At 38.9% G+C, this 23,789-nt stretch overlaps 2 protein-coding genes across 2 annotated transcripts in view; one reads left to right on the top strand and one right to left on the bottom strand.

The window, feature by feature from the left end:
- The first annotated feature begins 1,257 nt into the window (after window positions 1-1,257).
- Window positions 1,258-19,868, top strand: LOC121946209 (neurexophilin-1). Its single transcript, XM_042490693.2, has 2 exons — window positions 1,258-2,433; window positions 15,243-19,868. Exons 1-2 carry the CDS (start codon window positions 2,353-2,355, stop codon window positions 16,044-16,046), a joined length of 885 nt encoding a protein of 294 aa, XP_042346627.1. The 5' UTR covers window positions 1,258-2,352; the 3' UTR covers window positions 16,047-19,868.
- Window positions 8,572-23,789, bottom strand: part of glcci1b (glucocorticoid induced 1b) — a 68,137-nt gene continuing 52,919 nt past the window's right edge. The window contains exon 10 of the mRNA XM_088084660.1: window positions 8,572-8,708. The gene's annotated coding sequence lies outside the window, so the exon portion shown is untranslated. The remainder of the gene's footprint in view (window positions 8,709-23,789) is intronic.

The raw sequence follows: 23,789 nt of genomic DNA, 5'->3' as shown, positions 1-23,789 counted from the left end.
GTCTTTTGCAAACATCTTTCTCCTGATGCAACACGTCAGACACAAGATGACATGTTTGGAGCTCAGAAGCTTCAGTGTGCGGACAGCCTCTCCTTTTCCTTTGTTACTGTTTCTTTCTTCACTCCGCTGGAGTTCAACGTGCATAAGAGTCAATATTTTTAACAGTATTAATTTAGTAGTTACAGTTTCTACTTCTCTGCCTTTACAAACAGTTTTATGAATTCTCGTGTGGCTCTGGAGTAGCTGGGTCAAAACGCAAGATATTACTGAAATGGCATCAGTGGGGTAATTTTGGGCTTATAGACGACACGTTTTAACCGGAGAGTTTGTGTCACAAACTGAGGGCATGGAGTTTTAACCCTTTGAAACCTGGACTGACATCAGTTTTCTTGTGCTGCATTCCAGCACCTTTTACAAGAGATGATGCAGTTTGAAACTTAAGCAAACTGGTTTGATTTTTGTTAAAATCATGCTGTTGTTTTTCTTAAAAAAAAAAAAAAGGTAATCAGCAACTTCTCATTAATGTAACTAAAAAGGATTTAGTAAAAGGTGAGAAGAAAATGCCCTTAAAAAGTCGGAAAGAAATTATCAAAACACTTGGGAAAATATACTAAAACTATAATTATAATTATTATTACAATTCTATATTTAATATCAGATTAAGGTGAGAATATATGTGCTATTTTATTATACTATTTATTTTATTTTAATTGTTTGAGGTTTTTTTTTCCCCCAGGCCATTTCTTGCTTGTTTTTGCCTTTTTTTCCCATAATTCTTTTTAGTAATTTCTTACTAATTTAAGGTTCATTTCTTGTTTGTGTTAGTTGCCTTATTTCCTTTTTTATTAAGAAATCAAGCCAATTTGGTCAGATTTCAAAGGGTTAAAGATGTGGTTGTTTACCAAGTCAGGAGGGTCTAACAAAAGCACTGCATTATGGGAAGTGTAGTATCCAGTGTTTTTAAAGCTTGACCCATTCAAACACAGAGAGACAGCCTGCGTTCACAGTGGAGGCATGCAAGGACCAACAGTGTGTATACAAATGGTCAATCTGCAGGTGAAGTATTCTTTAAGATCTGCAACTGAGAGGAAACTGTGTTAAACATCTACAGTGTGGGCTGTTTAAATATATTTATATTATTCACATATTTATATATTATATTAAACCGTAATAATTTTTATTTATACAATAGCCAAGAGGGTCTTAAATTCTTCTTCTTCTTCTTCTTCTTATTATTATTATTATTATTATTACTTACTTACTTATTTATTTATTTATGTATTTATTTATTTATTTATTTATTTTACTTGTTATTACATTATTATTAATTATTCCTATTTATTTACTTTTTTACTTTTTTAACATTTTAAGTAATACTGAATAGTAGCAGTCTGGTTTTAGCTGTTTATTTTTGCAAAACAAAAAATCTGTGCTATTTTTCATGATAAACCTGATTTGGAAAAACCTGATGAACCTAATTTTGACGTGATAGAAGCATATATTAGCTTTATTTGGCATAAAAATTTCTATAGAATAAAACAATAAAAATGAACCTATATCACTCACTTCTGCAGGCTGCAAGTGATTAAAGTAACAGTGATTAGTAAAGTAATAAGAAAAGTCTTAAGTAAGCATTAAAAGCAGCAACATGTCAATAATTAAATACTAGCAGTCCTGTGCAGTTGACATGTTAACATAAAGTGGGCAAAATGTTCTTTTCTTTTAGGGGTCACATCAGTAAACCAGCTGTTACTGAGATCTGTGAATATTTGGTGCCATTTTCTAAACACGAAATCAACATAAAATCAACATGAAATCAACATGGCAGCTTCATGTATCTCACTAATCTCCAGTATCTGATGTTTAGGAGTAAAAAAAAAAAGCCACTGCATTTGACGGCCACTAGATGTCAGCCCCTGACGACGTTAAAAGAAAAGTTGCTTCTGAAAAGTCCATAACGTGAACCTCTGTCTCTGCTCCCCCTCTTTCTCCTCTCTCCCTCCCCCCTTCCTCACTCACTCTGTTTGTCTCTCCATCCCTCCCCCACTCTCCTCCTCGCTCTCTCTCTCTGAACCTCAAAGCGCACCGTATAAAACATCCCTCCACACTGACACTCAGATGTACAAACACCTCACTTCTCGCCACAGCGCCTCCAAACCCTCGCGTCCAAAATCACCCCAGCAGACACTCTGAACGGCAGACATCTGACCCTCCTGAATGAGAAGATTCATCTCTGCTCTGCCGCCTCAGGACCGCCTCTCCTGCTCACTCTCTGTTTCTCCTACAAGTTCGGCAGCTGATCCCGGCTCAGTCAGAGGGAGATTTTTTTGAGGAGATCAAGGACAGTTTGACATGAGGGGGGACGCTCCACAAAGAGGCATGAAGACCTCATGTCTGTGGGCTGCTGCTCTGCTGCTGTCAGTCATCTCTCTGGTGAGTTGAACGTCTGTTTGGTTTGACCTTTTACTTGTCGTTTTGTGTTTTGTGATTAATAGCCGGTTGCAGGAACGTGCAGAAACAGATATTTTTTGATGAGTGAGTTTCAGGTTAGTGCAAGGACAACCCCGCAGAAGTCAGAATTTATGGCTGCAAGATCACGTCCGGTGCAAAAATAACATCAAAAAATGTCATTTTGTTGTCATTTCATGTGTTATCACAGATTAAAAACATGTTTTCTATTTTTTTTTCCTTAAAATTGACTCCAATCTCACCTCCACAAACCACATTTCCAACCGCTCCACGCTTTGACTCATTAACATCACCCCAAATTAACAAATGTCACTCTGAACACAAGCTTTCCCCCAAAATCCAAATCTGCATCTTGACAAATCCACCCGCACACAATCCCGCTGGATATTTCTCCCTCAGCACTATCCATTCAATCCCTCCTTTGCATCTTCCCCTCCTCTCTCTCACCATTTACAGACACACTTCAATAAGAATATATCTGACAGTACGGCGGAGAACAGCCTGAGCCCATTATGACAAACATCCCAGAATGCTCCTAACTCAATGCCTTGACAGTCTGTGACAACCCAATTCCTTTAATCCTCAGAAAGACAGTAACCCCTCACCCACTGATAAATCTGTCAACAAAGCAATCAAAGCAGAACAGGAGCCACTCCTCTCTCCAACAAAAAAATTCCATAAACTTAATCCCCACAAACTTGACTGGCCTTAAAAAGCTCCCGTGGTGTTATCTGTGTTTAATTTGCATAGTGATGGAAAGAAGTCAATTACTATTAATTATTCTCTACAACTTAATACCCATTATCGAATTGAATTCACCGTCTTGAAAACCATAAACTCAATTTCACAGCTGACTAAGCGCACTAATCATTCCACCCCCCCCTTTCCTTTTTTTTTTTAACTTTACGGAGCCTTCCCGCTTTGGAGGAACAACAAGGATTCTTCGATTTCAGGAGCAATAACATTAACTAACACAGATCCCCTTATTGTCACAATATAAAGACAAACATTAATCACCAAGTAGAGTTATACTGTATGTATAATGGTAGCTGATCTCGTAGCATCGCTTGATGGGAGTGTTTTTTTTTCCAGACTGGGCTGCCAAATTGCTTCGCTATGCTTTAATGGGATGATCATAATTGTTTCGTACTCGGTGCATCCTAAGCTTTCGCCTGCAGCTCCTTCAACAGATTGACAGACCCATGGGAACCTCACAAACTTATTTTGGCCGCCTTTGAACCAAGTCGTGTGTGAAATAATATGATTATGCATTTTTCCTCTGGGTAAGTTGAAAAACTGGTGGCTATTTTTTTTCTTCTCCCCCCCCTCTCTACCTCCTCCTTCTCCTTCGTCTTCAAACTGCCCCTGCTCTAATATCCTGCAGTCTGTCCGCGTATAGTATTTATCCTCCTCAGAAGTCATGGTAATAATTGTGCCCTGGCCTCTCAAAGCGGTGCTGCAGTGATAGGACTCGGCTCCATCCACAGCTGCCTGTGATGTCTCGACACACTTTGTGATTTGTCATCATCTCTGACCCCCCTCAGGTAACACTTTGATATCACTGGGAGAGTACAGACCTAAACTCTTAGTGGGCGTCAAATGCCCTTAGTTGATCCATCAGCTCAACTACGCGGGGACCTCACAAGGCGAGACAAGTGAGATTCACCTAAATGACTATGACGACAATCATATCCCGAGCGCACAGCTGGAAGATACTCTAAAAGACGAAATCTACACACTAAACTCCTTCCTGTCTCCACAGGGTTCATCCACATTAATACATCTCCATGACTTTAAAGCAGATTTCAAAGTCAATATATGACCATCGATATTCCTTATAGGTTTTGCATATCATTACTATATAGTAGCTTTTTTAAATAAATATTTTCAAAAAATGCATATTAAACTGCCAACATTTTTTGGCTTTTTTTTCTTCAATTTTTTTTTGGTGATGTTAAAGAAAAAAATGTTTTTTAAACAATTATGGTGATGTTTTAGGGCATTTTTTCTTCATTCAAAAATATTTGGTGTATTTTATTCATTAAATATTGGAGGTTTTTTTTAAGAAAAAAAGGTTATTTTTGTTTTTAAGTTTTTGTTTGTTTGTTTTTGTTTTTCGTAAATTTGGGGGAATTTTTTTTTCCAGAATGTTTGGTGGTTTTTTTTCCCTTTTAAAAAAAAATGTCTTGCATGTTTTCTTTAAAAATCACCAAAAATGAAACAGTTTATCACAGCCAGAAACTGCTAACTGAAATTATCATTGGATTTTTACACTTATTATACAAGTTTATGGAACAAAATTTCATGAGTTTTCCTAAACTTTTAGGGTATATTTAGTTTTCCAAATTTTTCCAGGCCTGAAATTGCTATATACAAATTCTATGATTTGGAACTGTGTGAACCCTGCTGGAGGAACTTCTCTTTCGACAGCAGCTGATATTTTTGGTTTCTCTCCTCGAATGTTGCAGTAGAAGTGCTTGTGATTCATGGCATCTGAAGGTCATAAATTAGATTAAAATATGCTTTTGCTGGGAGGTGGAGCGAGACGTTAGAGTGACTATCTCATACCCGAAAGGTCACAGGTTTGATCCCACAACAGCCCCCATGTCCTTGAGCCAAACTCAAACCCTTAATAGCCCCTCATAAGCCTCTCTGGATAAGAGCATCAGTTTAACAGCTTTGATTTTAAAGAAGTAAATAAATCCGCAAAACTTTCTGCAGCATTCACGCGCAAAAAAAAACATTAAACAACTCGATTAATTTCTGCAGCTGAACACACACACCATCCAATCAAGATTGCAAAGTGGCAGCCCCAAATCTGCTATCAGCCCGCTGCTCTGTTAAACCAGAACTGTCGCACTCACAAATCCTCCGCCGCACAGCAGCCGAAGCATTCAGGTAAATGAAAACTGACACACACTTTCATTCTTCCTCGCAAGGTTTTGTGTACGGCCCACCGCCGAGTCATCTGGCTCCTGCGATGGTTCTATTAAAGGTGGAATTTGTTGGCTGCTCGGGGGTCCAGCCCATAGAATATCCTCCGAGCTCCCGAGGGAAGCCGGGGTTGTTTATCTTCCTGTTTCAAAGAGCGGACGCCTGCGCCTTATCACAGCCTCGCCAAGAGTAGATAGCATTTAGGTTTGTCCAACAGCCTGCCTATATGCTGCATCTGGCAATCTCGAGAGTCGTTTCCTAAAGGACTTCTGCATATGCGATGCTGTTTGTGTTATCTTGTTGAGGGATTCTGCCTCATACACCGAACCGGGGAATAATATTAACAGACAGTTAAATGTTTTTTGGGGGGGCTGGGAGACTCCTGCATAACAAACTGCAGGTCGAAAAGTTGGAATAACTCTGAGCCATGAAATGAAAGCCTCTAAATATGATTGGAAGATACGTTTGAATGTTTTGAATGGAAAAAGTGTATTTCATATATATACTGCAAATTGAATTTTTTTACATTGCTACCTTTTTGTAAAAAGGGGCATTCCGCTGCGTTTCGAACCGTACTGGAGTTTGAAGGATGTTTGCCAAATAGTTCAGATCTAAGGATGCTTTTGTTTGAATTATTTTAAATACAGGAGCTGGAATGATACTACAGACACTGAAAATGAAGATATATCGACCTCTGCTGCTTCAGTCTTTATCATGATGTTATCTGTGTCCCTGTGTTTAACTGTATGGAAGTACAATACTACATTTCTGGAATACACCTTTAACGCTGAAAACCACAGATATCTTGAAAGCTTCTAAAAACCTGGTTTCAAATCTTAAGTATTTCTCCATTTCATGAAATGTTCTAAATATACCTCGAGATGCAACAATCAAAGTCAACGCTCAGAAAAACATCCTGAATTACTGCGAGAGTCAAAAACTGACCCGCTCTGCTACATTTGGACTGTGTGGTTTCATCAGACGTGTGAACAAGCCAACAACTGCGCTGCATTCAGCCCAGACAAAACTAGCAACATGCTCCTTTAACCCTTTAACACCTGGATCAACATCTGTTTTCTTGTGCTGCATTTGGAAACCTCTCATAAGCAAACTCTGAAACCTGAGAAAATTGGTTTGACGTCTCTCAAAAACATGGAAAAAAAGGCTGTGAGCAGGTCGTTCCACATTTGAGAGATCTTAGTTGATTAAGACAATTATTTCTTAAAAGCTGTGTGAAAAATGTCCAGGGAAAACAGAAGCTACGTAAAACTATATTTATAAATACACTTCATGAGTACATTTTTTAAATTATGTTACGGAATTTGATTATTTCTAAGCATTATTTTTCCAGGTCAGTTCCTTCATTTATTTTATTGAAACTAACTCAGGTAATTTTGTTTCAACTTGTTATTACCTTTTTGTGAAGTTTTGGGTCAATTCTTTTTTTTTTTTGCTTGTCGCTGTATTCCCGTCTTTGAAATAAATCGAGCCAATTTTCTCAGGTTTCAAAGGGTTAAACAGAAACAGTTGTAGTGGTGTTACGCACTGCCTTTTAATACTGTTGGGTTTCATTCAGCTCAACTCAAAGCAGTGTTATTGGCGTGGGAAAACGTATGTTTACATGATCAAAGTGTGAAATTAAAAAAAAAAAAAAGGTACGTGTAATAATAACATCTACTAGAATTTGGTTAACATACACGTCTCTGCTGTTGGGGAACATTTCTGCCACGCCCACCAAACAACAGAAATCATATCTAAATGCCTGCTGCACACCGTTATACAACGTGCCCTGACATCACGTTTTCCAGCTAAGTCCCGCCCACTACAATCCCATCAAAAGAGCTCAAACAAATACAGGAAATCTCTCATAAAACATACAAAACGGTTCAAACTTCGGAAGAAAATACTGCTTTTATCCAGGCCCCCGTCACTTACAGTAAGAATACGAAGAAATGAGTTTTTAAGGACCCGACAAAAATATTACTTCTCAGGATCAGCTGGTCTTTAAAGGGACTCTTCCTAATATGTTTACTTTTCATATTTTAGCTCATTCTGGACTTTAGGAATTTAGTGAACGTAACATTTTTGGTTTTTAAAGGCTTTACAGTTTTAGATTTTCAGATGTTTCCGTTCATTTCTGCACAGCTGGAAAATCTATTCACCGCTAAAGCAATTTGTTGAAGGACTAGTCTGTGTGAATTTCCATATTTTTTATGTTATCACCAAATCCCTCGAAAATATAAATGCCAAAAACACATGTACATGTCTACCACCCTTTAAAAGTGGGTCACAATTTTTATGTTTTAGTCTCTCTCGCTCTCTCGCTCTCTCTCAAACTGGAGGCAATAGTACATTTGTTGAGGACTACTTTTAGGGGCGGATGAATACATATTTGGTGCTCTAGTGAGTTTTTAAGGCAGCGGGATTTTGTGTGTGTGATTCGGTCACAGTAAACTGCAGTGTGTGTTCATGGTATTAAAGGAACACGTCAGTCTGTGTCGCTCTGTTTTTAAAAGTTCTTGGACAGTAAGGGAGCTCTATGGCACAGAGGAAGAGGATATTTGTGGGCATTAAAAGTTTGTACTTATTTTAAAACCATAATTTAATTAATTATTTATTTTCTCTATTCACTGATTTTCATAAGCATGAGTTTCTGTGTTTCTTTTATGTGTAATTTATGATTCATGGATTGTTTTTGTTTTTTTAAAAAGATTTAAAAAGACATTTAACTTTTTTATTTATTTAACAGCAATTATGACAGTGAGTATCAGTGATTTTTAAAGTGCTTTGATACTTTCTATCATTTTATGGTAAATACTGCTGTGTTGTTCCCTGGTGGAGAATCAGACGGTGTTATGCAGCTCTGCTCTGATTGGTCCTCTCTGACGGTAGATTGACTCCTAATCATGCAGATCCCAGTGATTGATGGGTGTATTTATATCTATATGAGGGCTGCAACTGTTATTTAATCTGCAGATTATTTCTTTGATTAATGGATTAACTGTTTGGTGTATAAAATGGCAGAAAATTGTATATATAATTTCCTTAAGATGAAGTTATACCTATAAATTGTATTTTATATTTCTGCTATGATTATAATTATTTTTATTGGTATTTTTTGGAGTGTGTGCGGGGGCTAGGTTGGAGTTTGGGTGGACATAAGACATAAAAACTGTGTATAACTGTGAGACTTAATTTAATATCTGCACTGACCTGAACAAACTGAGCTCGTTCCGCTCGATCGTCGCAGACATGAACCAGGATCCTTCTCACTTTATCCGCGCTGTCCTCTCACCTGGCCTCACCTGGAAGACAGAAAACAACCAGGAGGTCATATATATATACATATATATTAAAATGCTTACACGTCAGATAAAAGCGTGATGAATGGTCAAAGGAAGGTACTGCGTCATCAAAAATACATTTCTAAAAAAAAACAAACATCACAGTTAACTGAAGTCAATTAAGTGCCCACTAAATCTCTCTTTTAGCTGGGGACGATATGGTTTGATATTTAAAACCCAACATTGACAAACCAATATCTGCTAAACCCAAAGGCATCAGAGTGTGACTGTTGACCTTTATGCTGCCATGTTTGTTTTTCTCCTGTCCTTTATCCAGGGACACTTTTCTCTCTGCAGTATCTCTTTCAGACACATTTATACATCTCTCTCTCTCTCACACACACACACACACACACACACACACACACACACACACACACACACACACACACACACACACACAGTCTCTTTGTGCAGGGCTTGCATGTTTTTGAAGCCGGCGAGAGGTAAATCTTGGCCCTCCGAGTGTTGGTGCAGTCAGTCGGGGTGTTCTGGATATAAACGTTGCTTTAGTCAGGACTGCCTCTGATCTGCCTAATCTCCCCGGGCTGGATTACAGGTTGGGCTCTAATCCGTGAAGTGGGGTCTCTGTGAATGTGCCTCTGAGTGCTCTAATCCAGAGACTGTCAGGTGCTTTAGATGAAAGCTAATTGCATGTCACAGTTTGGGGACCAGACATAACGCCGGCGACAACAGAGCGACTTCCCCACAACAACAACTTTGGTCTGATGATGACTGGGCACGCACTTCTGATAATCTTTGGGAGAAAATAGTGAAGAAATCCCCTACAAAAAAAAAATCAAGTGACACCTCCTCTTACAAAATTATTCATAACATCGAGTCGCAGAAAATGATGCTTTTCAAAACACACTGTAGGCACACTCATTTCCTGGTTGACAAAACGATAAAACCATGTGAAACCTCAGAGATCTACACTGTTTAGGAAACATTCCTCACATCTGCACCTTAAAATGTTGTATCCACACACTCAGTGTCACTAATTAGCCTGACAGTCACTAAAACCAGCTCAAAGCAGTTTCCTAATATCCCCTGATCTGGTTTCGGGACTCCATTGAGAGTGAAACCCAGTTACTGAGGAGCATCAGTAATTACTGCACTAAGAAAATGATACTTCATATGATCATTAGAGACTACGGTCTTTTAACGACTCAGAATAGAAAATATTCATGGAAAATAAATGGGGCTTACAGGTTGGATTTCAGGTCAAGGGTCATTTCGACGATTATTATAACTGAATTCATTTTTAAACACACAAGGGATCAAGTGTAAGAAATCCAAAAACCTGTACTTGTATTTGGAGAGACGGTCACTAATTTTTCCGTCACATAATTTATGAGCTAGAAGTTAAAGCTGACGCTGTTAAAAATACCTATAAAAAAAATTAAAATAACTGTCAAATTTTTCAAAAACTCAACAAAGTCGTACAGACGACAAATATTCCATAAAAAAATAACGTGTTCTCTTCCTCCTCTCAGTGCTTCTAATGGCCAAAAAACAACCAATCAGAGTCGAGGAGTCGATAAAGCAGCTGTCAATCATGGCGATCAATGCTCGAGAACTGCGGTCAAACTGTCAAACTAAGCAAACTGTCAAAAATGAATCAAGTTTCTGTTACTGCGTTGTCTATTTCTCTCAAATGTTTTCAGAAACATATTTTAGTTTAATATTTAGCTGTAAAATGAGAAAGTTTGTGGCTGACAGCCAGAGTGCTAAAATCGATCGCCACTAATTGTTAAAGTCAGATATTATTTGTAAATATTTTGAAGGTCGATCAAAGGAAATGATGGAAAACACAAAAGACAACTTCTCTATGTGCAACTAAAAAGCTTCACTGGTCTGGTAATTCGGAAAAATTGCAGCTGACACTGAACATTCACTGGGCGGGTTTCCATTAATCCTAAAATTGCGCAAATTGAAATTGTAAATATAAAAAATATGCCTAATGGAAACAAATCAATTTCGAAAAAAACCTCCTGTTAATCGCAAAAAAGTTTTTACACTCTCATGAGGTGGTTTTTCAGGCGATTGGTAAAAAGCCATATTTAGCAAAACTGCAGTGGAAACACTTTTTGCTTTTATAGGTCACATGATGCTGTGGCTATGTGCTTGTTCACAGGAATTGATCCCCTCGTGCATGATGCAGCAGGCGCTACAAGAGCTGTTACTGCATCACAAAACTCTTCAAAGGTTAAGGATAATTTTTCTCTGTGAAATCGTGGACTGTCAGCTCCCAGAAATCCCTCATACACGGCCGCTCCCACGTAAAGGGGCTCGCCTTTCCATTATTGCTCACTTAACACGCCAATGTCGCCTTTCATTGGAAATGATGACGGTTAGTGCGGTGGCTGCAATAGAAATAAACCTGCTAATGTTTTGAACATCCATCGCCATGGTTACTGGAATGTTATCACCAGAGGAGAAGACGCAGTCATCTCGCCATTGATTTTAAACAAAATTTCAAAAGTATTACTCAAGTTTTGTGCAAATCTGCAATGGAAACCCACCTGATGTTACACACTAACTCTTTCTCTACTCGCTCTCTACACACACACACACACACACACACACACACACACACACACACACACACGCTGCAATACACTCGGCTGTTTTCTGACAGAGTTTACATTTAGCTTAGTCCTGCATTGTGCCCAAACAACCAACATGGCATCTTTAAATACACCACCTCTGTCTCGTCTGCATTTATCCAAGATTTGAGTCGTTTCGTCTCGGAAATTTAGGGTTAATTAGGGGAGACTGGGGCAACTGTAATAATTTCTAGCTTTGGTCATCACTCAAAAAGCTGTTAAACTTCTTGGATGCATTTTTTATGTGAGTAACTTGGCATTTGTGTTCTACTTGTTCACTTCATCAATTGTTTTTACAATGTTTGACTCAGGATATTGACTGAACCACTAGATATCAAAAATCCAACATACAGGAGCAATTGTAACAGCATATGGGGTATTGGAAGCATAATTTGACACTTTCAACTGTGTGCAAAGATGTGATTAAAGCCCTTCTTGTGTCAGAGGACGTGCCGAATATCTTCCAGTGGAACTAATAAAATCCACATAAGCACTACTGCTAGAAAAAATAAGGGGGGAAACATGAAGTTATTTTTTACAAAACCTACAAAGTGTATCCTGAAAGTAAAAGTTTTACTAATCAGGATTGCCGCCACTCGTTTGTAAACACGCTCGCAGCGAAGGTGAAATATATTTCCATTTTTTCCGCCATTGTGTCTCTTGGATGCCTGTTGCGTACGGTCTAGGACCTGGTCACTACATTTTTATGAAGCCGCGACGTCAACCGAGCACTGTCGATGGTCACGCCCACAAAAGTACGAAATAAAGAAAAAAAAGCAGGCAGAGGACAGACACAAAAAACACCACCACACACTTCTAATGAGCCATAACTAATGACTGAGAGATTATTTCTGTCTGGGTCTCTAATTACTATTTTTTTTTTTTAAGAAAAATCCTGCATAACTTAATTGCTTAAAATACCACGGATAGAATGTAAACAAGTACTGTGCTTAAGTATAGTTTTGCTGTGTTTGCACGTAACTTGAATATCAAAACATTTCAAAAATGTATATCCCTAAATGCTCAATCCAGCCATGATTAAAATACATACATTTTCAATTGTGACCAATCTTTTAAATTATGTATGTGAATATATCTATTATCTCTACTGCGTCAATCACTTTGACCTTTATAGACAATATTTATATGTACAGTATATTTATAATTAGAAACAGGCAGAGGACACAGTCTCTGCAGAGAAATACACCACCACAAACTTAGAATAATTCTTAGTTGGAGGGATTTCTTCTGTATATCCATACATTTTTTTTTTAATTCTGCATTGAATATCTTTGACATAATTTTTGACCTTACAAGGTTATGTTAAAGTTTTATCAGTAACTGTTAGCTACATAATCTATAAAAATAACTATATTTGTTCCATTTTCACCATAAAATGAACATAAACAACTGAAACAACCTGAAATCTGAAATACTATTAAACCCAAGAATAAAGTCCATAACGTCATAATCGACTTCACAGCTGCATGGCCGACGGTCTATAAGATCCTGTTTCACTGAGCTTTTACATCCTAAGGAGCTTTATGTTTGACTATAATGGGGCCAATAAATCCAGAACAGGAAGCCTCCCTCATCCTCACACTCACTTTATCTTTTTACAATTCATCACCAGTGAGGCCGACATGACAGACTTTTGTTTCCAGCAATGGAAGACAAAAGGAGGTGTTCATTAATACGGTTTAACTGCCCCACTGCGCAGGGAAAGTGCTGAAAATTCATATTTCTCTTCACCTCTTCACGACAATCACTCTGCAGCAAAGGTCCTGCTGCTTTCTTTTTTCTTTTATAAAACCAACCGGCTGCAAAGATTTGGCTCTCATGTTTAAAAGGCTTTGACTGGACTTCACGTATCGTTTTTTGCAATTTTAAACATGCTCAGGTTATGTTTGTGAGTCGGAGAGAGGGACAGAGATGTTACAGCTGCTAAGCCAAAGTCCCCAACATCAGGTCGTTCATCATCGATGCTTCTTCAAAAACAACTGGAGGCCATCTTTTCAAACTCCAGCACTCTGAAGTGCATAAAATGAACGCAGAGAAAGATCAAAACTCCTGCACCAGTTTTACTGCGTTAAAGCCACACACACAAACACACACACACACACACACACACACACACACACACACACACACACACACACACACACACGCTCGGGCCTACAGTACTACAATGTCATTCAGTGAACTTTCTGAATGAGAGAAGACCTTATTTTCAGTGTATTGATCGAGGGGTGAAGGTACAAAATGTAAACGCTTCGACCAGATAGATCTGCTGTCGTACCTCGGCCGGGGTTTGGACATCACTGTCACGGGCCTCAGCGGGGTGCGCGGGGAACCTTCGCTCTCTCATCTGTGTGATTGTTAGAGGAGAGACGCAGAATGAATCATCAATCATCCATTCAGGCCACATTCAGCAGGTAATAGTCTGCTGTTGCATCACGTCTGCAACCTAGAAGCTCTTCATTCATCTCGATGTATGGCAGGAATACCCTTAATCTTGATTAGGACAAACGAGCGCGAGGTGCTGTAAGAGTCGGTTACAGCATTAACACCGTTTGTTAAAGGTGCTGACATGGTTGTGGATGGATAAAGCTTGCTGGTGCAAAGCAGACTGGTTTTGGTCCTGTTTGTTAGTTAGCAAGATAACCTGCTCACATGTCAACAGATTTCAACCAAAAAAGCACTCAGCGTGCATGTGTCAACCATCACTAACGCCAGACAGCACATCAACATGGGACGATTCTGCAGAAACCCGGACGATACAAGGTTAGGGTTAGGGAACGCTGATCATTGGGCTGCTACAAGACGCATTTCTGATCTATCACATGAAAGTCGGACACGCTACATCCACCAAACTATTTCAACGCACATCTACTATCTGGCTCGCAAAATGAAGACCATTTATTTCTGCACTGGAACTAATTTGTTGAAAGGTTTGACACTGGTCTGTTCCACCAAGGCTGCACGATACTCTCATTTTTTAAAGGATTCATTTATTTTGCAGAATAATGTGACGGCCCTATCGGCATGACGATATTGTTTGTCTATGCCTTCCCAGCTGACCACCAATCTGACATAAAATACAAACGACATATTACATTGATAATATGTTGGTTTTTAAGGTGTGTTGTTAAGTAATCAAATCTAACATCTTTCAAATGTCTAATGCCAACATCACCTTGACGCAGGCATGGAGAACAAAACCCAACATCCACACTGTGAAATTCTAACACTGTTAGACATTTGAAATATCGTCAGCCCGATTTTCATTTCAATCAAAATTTAACATTTGTCCTACACAAGAGTCCAGCACCTTCAAGACATCAAACTGACATCCAGTGCCGGCTGAGTTTTATAATCAGATAATATTATGGTTGAGGTTAGGTTTAGTTCAGGCATAAAACTGACCAAAGGTTAAAACTGGGAATCGTTGCAGTTTGAGTTCAAATTACTTGTAAAGATTAGGAAACCAGCATTATGAAACCTGTGTTATTTGGAAACATTCTTCATCATGCACTTGGTTAAATAACATCAAACAGTTTGCTCTCTTGTTTTTGACGGACAAAAGTCATAATTCTGAAAGATACTTTTCACTTGAATGTAAACATAAGTTGTCTTTCTGGTGTTTTCTGTTATGACTGATGCTGCAGTTTTCTTGGAACAGTTTAATATTCCTCAGTGGTCATGAGTGTGAAATTTTGCACATTTCATCAACATTACTTTATGTCTGATGTCTGTTGCCATGTGTATTTTGGTGCAGTTTCAGGGAGAAATTGAGAAATTTTGTGCAGCCTTTTTGGAAGTATGGTCCCTCATAGTCATGCTAGTTTTTCAGTAATAATAATTTTGTCCGTATTTGTTCTTGCAGGTGACCAGTGCTGATTCACCGAGCTCAAGAAACTCTAATTTAAGAGAGAGCTCAAAAGCCAAAGTGAAGACCTACTGGACTGAAAGCAGCAAGGCTGTCTCCATCAGCCGCCTGCTGTCTCAGACCCTCTACGGCAAAGAGAACTTCACCTCTCTGGATCTAAACTATGACGAGGCGGACACGTTCTCCAAACAGGAGCAGTGGAACTGGCTTTACAACACTTCCAACCCGCGCGACCCTCGATCCAGAACGAAAAGGAGGCCCATCGTCAAGACCGGAAAGTTCAAGAAGATGTTCGGTTGGGGCGACTTCCATTCCAACATCAAAACGGTGAAGCTCAACCTTCTCATCACTGGTAAAATCGTGGATCACGGAAATGGGACATTCAGCGTCTACTTCCGTCACAACTCCACAGGTCAAGGTAACGTCTCTGTGGGACTGGTTCCACCGACCAAAGCTGTGGAGTTCCAGGTCCACCAGCAGCACCAGCAGTTCCACCACCATCACCAGCAGCAGCAGCAGCAGCAGCAGACGGCTCTGGAGACCAAGGACACCAAGCTGTTCAACTGCAGGGTGGAGTACGAGAAGGTGGAGAAGGGCACCAGGAACTCACTGTGTGCCCACGACCCCTCGCAGAGCTGCCCGCAGGAGCAGACGCAGAGCCACGTGTCCTGGCTGTGCTCCAAGCCCTTCAAAGTCATCTGCATCTTCATCACCTTCTACAGCACCGACTACAAGCTGGTGCAGAAAGTGTGTCCAGACTACAACTACCACAGTGACACCCCCTACCTCCCCACCGGGTGAGCACGCAACCAGACGAGGACGAAAATAAAAAAATAAAAAAAGACGCAGAGACAGGCAGTCGGGTCCTGAGCGATGCCAGATTATTTGAATGAAAATGGACTCAAGACACTTCAAACTTGAGATGTTGACAGGCATTATTACAGCTAACATATCCTTGACGCAAGACTGATATTGCTCCAATGAACAGACCTACCCCGAGGTCATTATGAGAGCATTTAGGGAAGCATTTATAGGCTTGCAATACTCATATTATATGCATAGCTGCTTACATCGAAAGGAAATTCTCAAGCCAACCGTAAAAATATGCTGATTGTATTTATGTAAATATTGTGGGTTCCACACAAAGACCAGAAAACAATTTTATTAATGTTTTCTCCTGCTAATTTAGTTGTTTATGTTGATAGTGTATTTCCGTCTCAATCATGCTTTCTGTCTTTTCCAATCAGTCTCTGGTAATCATTGCAAACACGTAAATGTCAATGCAAATAAGACGAATCTGTCAGCGTGCATTAGAGGGCATAATGGAAAAAGCAAACATATTTTGAGTGGTGTTGTTTTCTGCAGTGTGATTGTTGAATATACCTCTCTGATATTGTTGTCGGAATCTCGTCCATGTCCATGCATGAACCGAATGTGGTAAACAACTGAATAATGTCCATCTATATTTTCATGTTAATGCAGCTGTCAAAAATGATCTTCATTAAGCCACAGACAGAGACAGAGACAAAGAAGAAAAAAGTATTTCTATTTAAATTCTGTGTTGTGTGTTAGCAGTTTCAAGGCTATAGTAAATGACACCAATGAAGGGGCTCCAATCAAATCAAACAGAAGCAAGTAAATGTCACAATAAACAAATAAATCTTGCAAAAGACACACAAGACGACAAAGACACGCTGCTCTTTAAAAAAATCAAACATAACTGTGCTCCTGTTTCCTCTTTCCTGCATTTCCATTTTAGTCATTTACACGTTGCTCTCCTTTTTGTGACTTACAACAAGTCCAGTATAATAAATTTCAACTGCTGCATCACTAACATGACAAGCCGCCAGTAGTAAGAGGTGTCAGTGCCACAGTGCCCCCGCAGTATCCAAAAATAACTATCCGTACACTCTGGAGTAATCATTTATATATTTTTTAAAAAGTGTTGGATGATGTTAAAAAAAACAAGGTCAAAAGTGTTTCAAAGTGTTTAAAAATTGATATTAGAACAAGCAGGAGACGGGGAAGTGATAATTTCATCTAACAGAGGCTGAAACAGAACAAACGGTGTTAAAATGTGAGATGTGGTAAAATGTGGTTTCTTGCTTCAGAGCAGACAGGAAATGCATTAAACAGCAGGTGCTAATCACACATTCCACCTATCAAACGCTCGCACCTCTGCTTATCAAAAAAAAAAAAAATCTGGATGAGTCTAACACTGGCTGTTAATGATATTGGATGTTCCAATTGGCTATTAAACCTTCATTACATAAATTGGGAGCCAGTGGCTCCACGTGAAGCATTTAGACGAAATGAACACAGTGTAAGTGGAAGCTCTGCAGAGTCAACACCATAGAAAGAACGAATTAAAGTGCCGCTGGAAAACCTGTTTAAAAAAAAGGGGAAAAAAGCACAAATGTGCACCTAGGGGCGCAATGACTGCTGTCTATTTAAATTCAGTGCTCTTTCACAGTGTACGCTATGGTATACGCAACACAGTAACTGCTAATGGCAGCCTGGACGACATCCAATATGCCAACATGGGGTGTATTTTGTGACAAGGCAGGCCAAAGAATAGGGGTCTGCCTGTGGGATGAGTGAGCATAAAGAGGAATTTATGATGTGGAGGAACAAGGCTGGCAGAAATCACTGGAAGCACCTGACTCGTAAATTGAGAGCATGTTTCTGTCACCGAGAAGAAGGAATGACTAATGTCTCAGATTGCTGTTTGGGCCAGTTCTTTCATCTCAATAAAATGACTTTGATATCTCTCCACCCCTACCCAAATGTGCCAGGGACAGTTTGTTCAGCTTCAAAGAACTAAAGCAGCACTTTGCCGAGACAATGCAGCCTCATTATGCACATAATCTTACAAGTGTAAACAGTCTGGCACAAAAGTGTTTGGGTGTGAGAGCTACTGAGAGATGGATCTGTTCCCTGACTGATGTCGTCTGAGGGCAAAAGCAACGCACCATGTTGTGTACTGTTTTTAAGCCCGACTAATAATCCACATCCGCACTGCTCTACAAAGGCTAACCGCAGTTACACTGAAACTGAGACAAAAGGCTTCGAAGATTTTTTGACTGTCCAGACAAATGTGTTTTGGGTAATTATGCACCTATTAAGTACATAAAGTAACTTAAATGCCTAAAACCTTGGCCAATGATTTGACCTATGACACCAAAAATGCGCTAAACTTGTAGTTACTGCATTCTGTAGACCAAATCAAATTTCACCAATCCATGTGAATTCTGTGTGTCCCTGTGATTTATTCCAATCACTGCAACTTCACCGTAAATTAGACTATTTAAAACAGGTTCAATCCAATTTAATTGCAGAGCTATGCACAGTGTATTGATTCGCTCAGCCCCTCCTTGCCTTGCTCTGTCTCTCTTTGACCTCTTTCACACTGCATGTTCAGGGCGGGAATATCGCCCTGTTATGCTGTCTTGCCGCTCTGAATATAAGATACAATCACAGAATGGGGAGACAGAGTTGTCTCGCTTTAAGCCGCCATGGGACGTAGTAACAACGCCGAAACGGTGTCTATATATACAGGATGCAGGCACCCATGGTCCTTTGTGCGTTGTCGTGTGAATGAAAGGCCAAAAGAATTTTATGCAAGAGCCGTTGTTAAATGTCCACATATTTGGAAAAAAACTTGATTGCCTCTGTTGTTTGGTTCTGTGTAAAAATACAAACGCAGCATGAAGAAGCAGCTTCGTATTGGCCTTTTAGCGCGTTCTCTGCGGGAGTGAAACTGTGTCTACCCGGAAGTTGCTGAAAGCAAACACAGAAAACAACAATGAAACAGGAAATTTTGCCACAAGAATGAACACACATCAAAAGGTTAAATTTCAGTCACAACCGACCAACATTGCAGTGAGTGAGGATGGTCTGTAGGGCAGTGAACTGCAGACGTAGTCACAAATACAGCCTGATCATTGAAAAACGTATCCAATGACTATGTCGAATGCCGACCATGTGCGGAGCATTTTAACATCTTGCAGCTCGTTGTTTTGGTTTTTGCAGCCTACAACTTAACTGATTCCCTCTAACTGCTGTCATCAGCACTTTCTCCAGCAGCTTTTAAAAAAACACACAGAAAAAGCTTCTTGATAAACTGGCTGTATGCTACCTGCACAGCACCAAACAGCTGACAATTTTAGCTACTAGCTGGTGAACATAATGGAGCATTCAGCAGCTAAAGAGGCAGATATTCCCCTCAGGAGCTGGAAGAAGGCAAAGGAGCGTGAATATTCGACTTCCAGTTACCAGGTGGCCAGAAATACAACTCTTAATTCACACTACTGTTTCTCTCTGTTTGCTATAAGTGTAAATAAAAGAAGAAGCTAACACACTAGCCATATCAGCTTTATGAGGCATTAATTTGTCAGTGTTTACAGATTGTTGTTCTGCGCAGAAAGTTGCAAAACAAAACAATTATTGTAGGTTTAACCCTCTGAAACCTGGATCGGCGTCAGTATTTTTGAGGTGCATTCAGATACCTTTAACAGGCTGTTTAACCTTGTGAAAGAAGGCAATGATCATCTTGGCAAGAAATGTCCCGCAAATTGCAAAAAATAAAAATAATAGGTGACAAGAAAATTACTTGAATTATTTTTTTTAAAAAAAAAAGAGGAGTATCATTAGAAAATTATCCAGACAATAGCAAAAAAAAGTCCAAAAATATATATATATATATTTATAATTAATTCATTAATTACATTTAAAATTATGTGACAGAAAAAATAAATTATATATATATATATATATATATATATATATATAAATGGACTTTTGTAAAGACAGTTTTGTTTGGGTTTTTTTGTGTGTGTTAATTTTCAGGTAATTTTCTTATAACTTTTTAATTTTTTTGCTCATTTCTGGGCCATGTCTTGTAAAATTGCTTGTTGCCTCCTTGACATGTTATTACGGGTTAAGAGACTGAAAAAAATCTATGGTAAATTCAAAAACACTACTGATTTAAAACTCTCTTAGCATCTAGAAATATTAATAGCTTGGACTGAGCTGTTTAATCTAGAATTAGTCGCTTTATTAAAACATCTGTCAATCATTTAGGGAATGACTGCAGGCTCTGGTTTTTTGTTTTGTCTTTTAGATCCCTGTTAACTTTCACATCTCTGATTTTACTTTTAATACAACTCTATCTAATGATTAAACAGAGGGGATGCAGATAGTGGAGTTATCTAATTAAAACGCAGGAAATTAAACTCAAACCGATCTCAAATGTCTAATAACCTAAATCCAGCGGCAAATCTCTTTCACAGGGAGTAATTTGCACAAGTGGGAGAGGTTGGATTCGTTTAACTCTGCTTTAAAGCCAACATTTTTTAAATTATGTTAATTTTCAAAGCACCATTTTACCCGGCGACGAGAAAAACTCGACGAAATTTAACGAGCTCTATGCGTGTGAATGAAAGCGAGGCGGCAGTGTGCGGACGCCTAAGTTATCTTTGGGCCCAGATCTTCTCCCTCGGTTCAGTTGTCCTGGGCCGGAGCCATTCATGCCTGCCGTCTATCCCCTAGCTCGCCCACAATCCCTGATTAATGTGGTCTGGGCGGGAGCTGTCAGAAATGGCAGAGAGAATCATGGGATTTCTCCTTCAGAGTCCCAATGACACCCAGCAGCTGCAGGAGTAAACAGATGACTAACCACTGGCCTTTTGGCAGCCTGTGGAGATTCACACGGAGGGAGGGCTGCGAACGTAGCTTTGACATTTAGGTGGATTACAAAGTTCTTGGGTTCTGCTCTCGTGGTGTCAGAGGTGGTTGGCATAGTAATTATTTGCGTCTTGGTTTTTCTTCTGCTTGACCCCAGGCCGCAAATGTAGAGCTTTTTTTTATTTTCACCCCCTCCACTCACAGACGGACGTTTGTTCAAATGTTTAAAGTGTAAAACACCCTCACGAGCCTCATTTACAAACGAATCACATTTTGTTTGCGCCGCTACGGAGGAAATAATAGGTATGTTACTTTAAAAAAACAGCAAGCAATTGTCATTTCAGATCATGTCCTGCTGCAGAATTCATTTCAAATCTGGGGCTGAAGCTGTCCTGGGGCACAGTTTTGTGTGAGGTATTGACATATTAAAGGCTCTATCAGACAATGGCTGGTGTTTTTTCATTTTTTTTGAAATCACAAATAAATTACTCTCCTCAAAACACTATTACTCCTCTGGAAATGAAAACTCACTCATTGTGAATGCCTCATATCAGGTAAAAACTGGAGAGAATTAATTAACCTTTGTCATTTTAATTGCTTTAGTGACAGCTGTCCTTTGGTGCCGGAGCTATCCTAATGCACATACTGTGGGCTTGTCAATTACTTTCGCAGTGAATAGATTAAAACGCCACAGAGGATAGAGTCATTTCATTAGTCAGACTTAATGCCCCCCAGACATAACCAGGTACGAACACTTCACCCCTAAATATGCAGGAAAATGAACAATACTATTAAGCCCATATGAATCGAATGAATTGTGGCAACATGAAATTAAGTTTACGCTCTATTTAATTCTGTCCCGCTGCTTATATAACATTTGGTGTACAGATTTTTCTTTGGAAAGGGTGTGATAATTAAGAATATTTGGAGGCTTTTAATAAAAGGTCTCACAGACTGAAATGCAGGGCACCTGTGTGGCGCTGCTAATTGCTCTAATGGATGTTAGAATCGTAACGCTGTCAGTTCTTACCACGCCGAATAATGGCTGACAGCAGCGACTGTCTAATTCTCCCATTCTGCTGTTTGCACATCTACGATCTAATGCTACTCAGCTCATCATGAATCTGAAAGAAATTAGGCCGCTTTCAAATATCTGTCAGCTGGATGTCTCGGCTGCTTTCAGCACCAAACGCACAAATCTCCACTCTTTACCACATTATACGAAGACAAGAGCCGTTTTCACATTTTTATCAGGCCGCCTGCTAAAACCCTCCTTTTTTTAGACGGGCCATGAGGATTTTGACACCCGTGCATGTGGAGTATCAGGAGCGCAGTTATCAAATCACAATGAATGTAACAGAAAAAATAAGCTTAAAACTCAGATTGCTGATGTTACAGAATCCAAAACCTTGCAAGAAAAAATAAATAATGCAACAGTTTAAGATGCAGCATCTCGTTAAATCTGTATTTGTACACCAAAAATCATCAGTGATTTGGTCACTACAGCACAGACAAAACATTGGGTTAACTTTACCCACCACCACCTGAATCACCAATAAAATCAAAAACATTGAGTTGTTTTGATCCAGCATTAGTGTTATTGTTTATATTAATGTTGAGTTTTTCATTTGCAACAAAATATATGACAGTATGGTTATATATATTTAAAATTATATTGTACTGTAGTGTTTTCAATGGTACATTTGTGGCAGTTTTACGGTAAAACTTGTTGTGTCTAATACTGGGTCAAAATTACAATGTTTTGGCAGAAAAAGGCAACTTGATGTATTGAAACTGCATGCGGCTCTTAGTCGTTCTCCAGGGGCCAATTGTGATAAAATTAGATGGAAATTAATAACGGTAATTTTTTAATACTTCAATTTTCATTTATCATAGATCTTTAGATTTAAAGTGATTCTTGCATTCTTCAGTTCTAAAAAAATTGTGCATCATACGTCTATAGTCTGGTGCCTTTTTCTTAAAATTTTGGCAAACCTCATTAATGTGGCTAGCTATGGATCCCAAATTCCAAAAACTGGAAAGTTTTGGAGGAAAATCAAATAGTGCAGATTAAGAGTACAAAAAAACCAAAAACAATTATAATTAACTCACTGCAGAGGAGCCACCTTGTGGTAAAACATGTTAACGGATGCTCATTTTAATGCTGTAATGTTTGATTGGCTGATTTACACTTAATAGACTGTGTTACCTAAAGGTTGCTGAACCCTGTCCTCAAGCAAACTGAGTCAGCTGACTTTTTGATTTTTCAGCCTGGTCTTATAAAAATATATGAAATGGACACAGTCTTAAAAACGCATTACACAGTGTTGTCACAAACTGTGTTAAAATTACATGCTGGCAACACAAAAACATTGCAAATGCAAAGTCAATGAGGATTTTTCGTCATAATGGATACACGAAGTGAGTAAGAGCGAGAAAGTCCATGTGGGAGCGGTGGCGATTGGGTCAAAGAAACATGGACTTTCAAACAGTCCAATTTACAAAGCAATTTATCCATAATGGCATGACATATCTAAAAAAAATAATAATAATAATTTTAATTCCCACATTGGAGAAGCTGGAGCCCATAAATATTTGACATTTTAATCAAATCTAAATATTTTAAATTATCTCTTTATATAACACTGGACAGATCTAGACAATTTTATTTAAATAGTCCAAAATCACAAATTTGAGTGATAATCAAGGGTTTCAAAATCCGTTCAGGAGACAGCCCGCTCTATCCTTAGACCCAAAATTAAATGTAAAAAAGCGTAAGTGAAAAAGAAAGTCAAACAGGCAATAAAGTCATATGTGTGAGCAGAAGTGTCAAAACATTCTCTTTTTAACAAGACTTGT

Source organism: Plectropomus leopardus, chromosome 11 (genome assembly GCF_026936395.1).
Source record: "Plectropomus leopardus strain MGB_pleo_1.0 chromosome 11, ASM2693639v1, whole genome shotgun sequence".
NCBI classification, from domain to species: domain Eukaryota; kingdom Metazoa; phylum Chordata; class Actinopteri; order Perciformes; family Serranidae; genus Plectropomus; species Plectropomus leopardus.
This window is presented reverse-complemented; position numbering and strand designations above follow the sequence as displayed.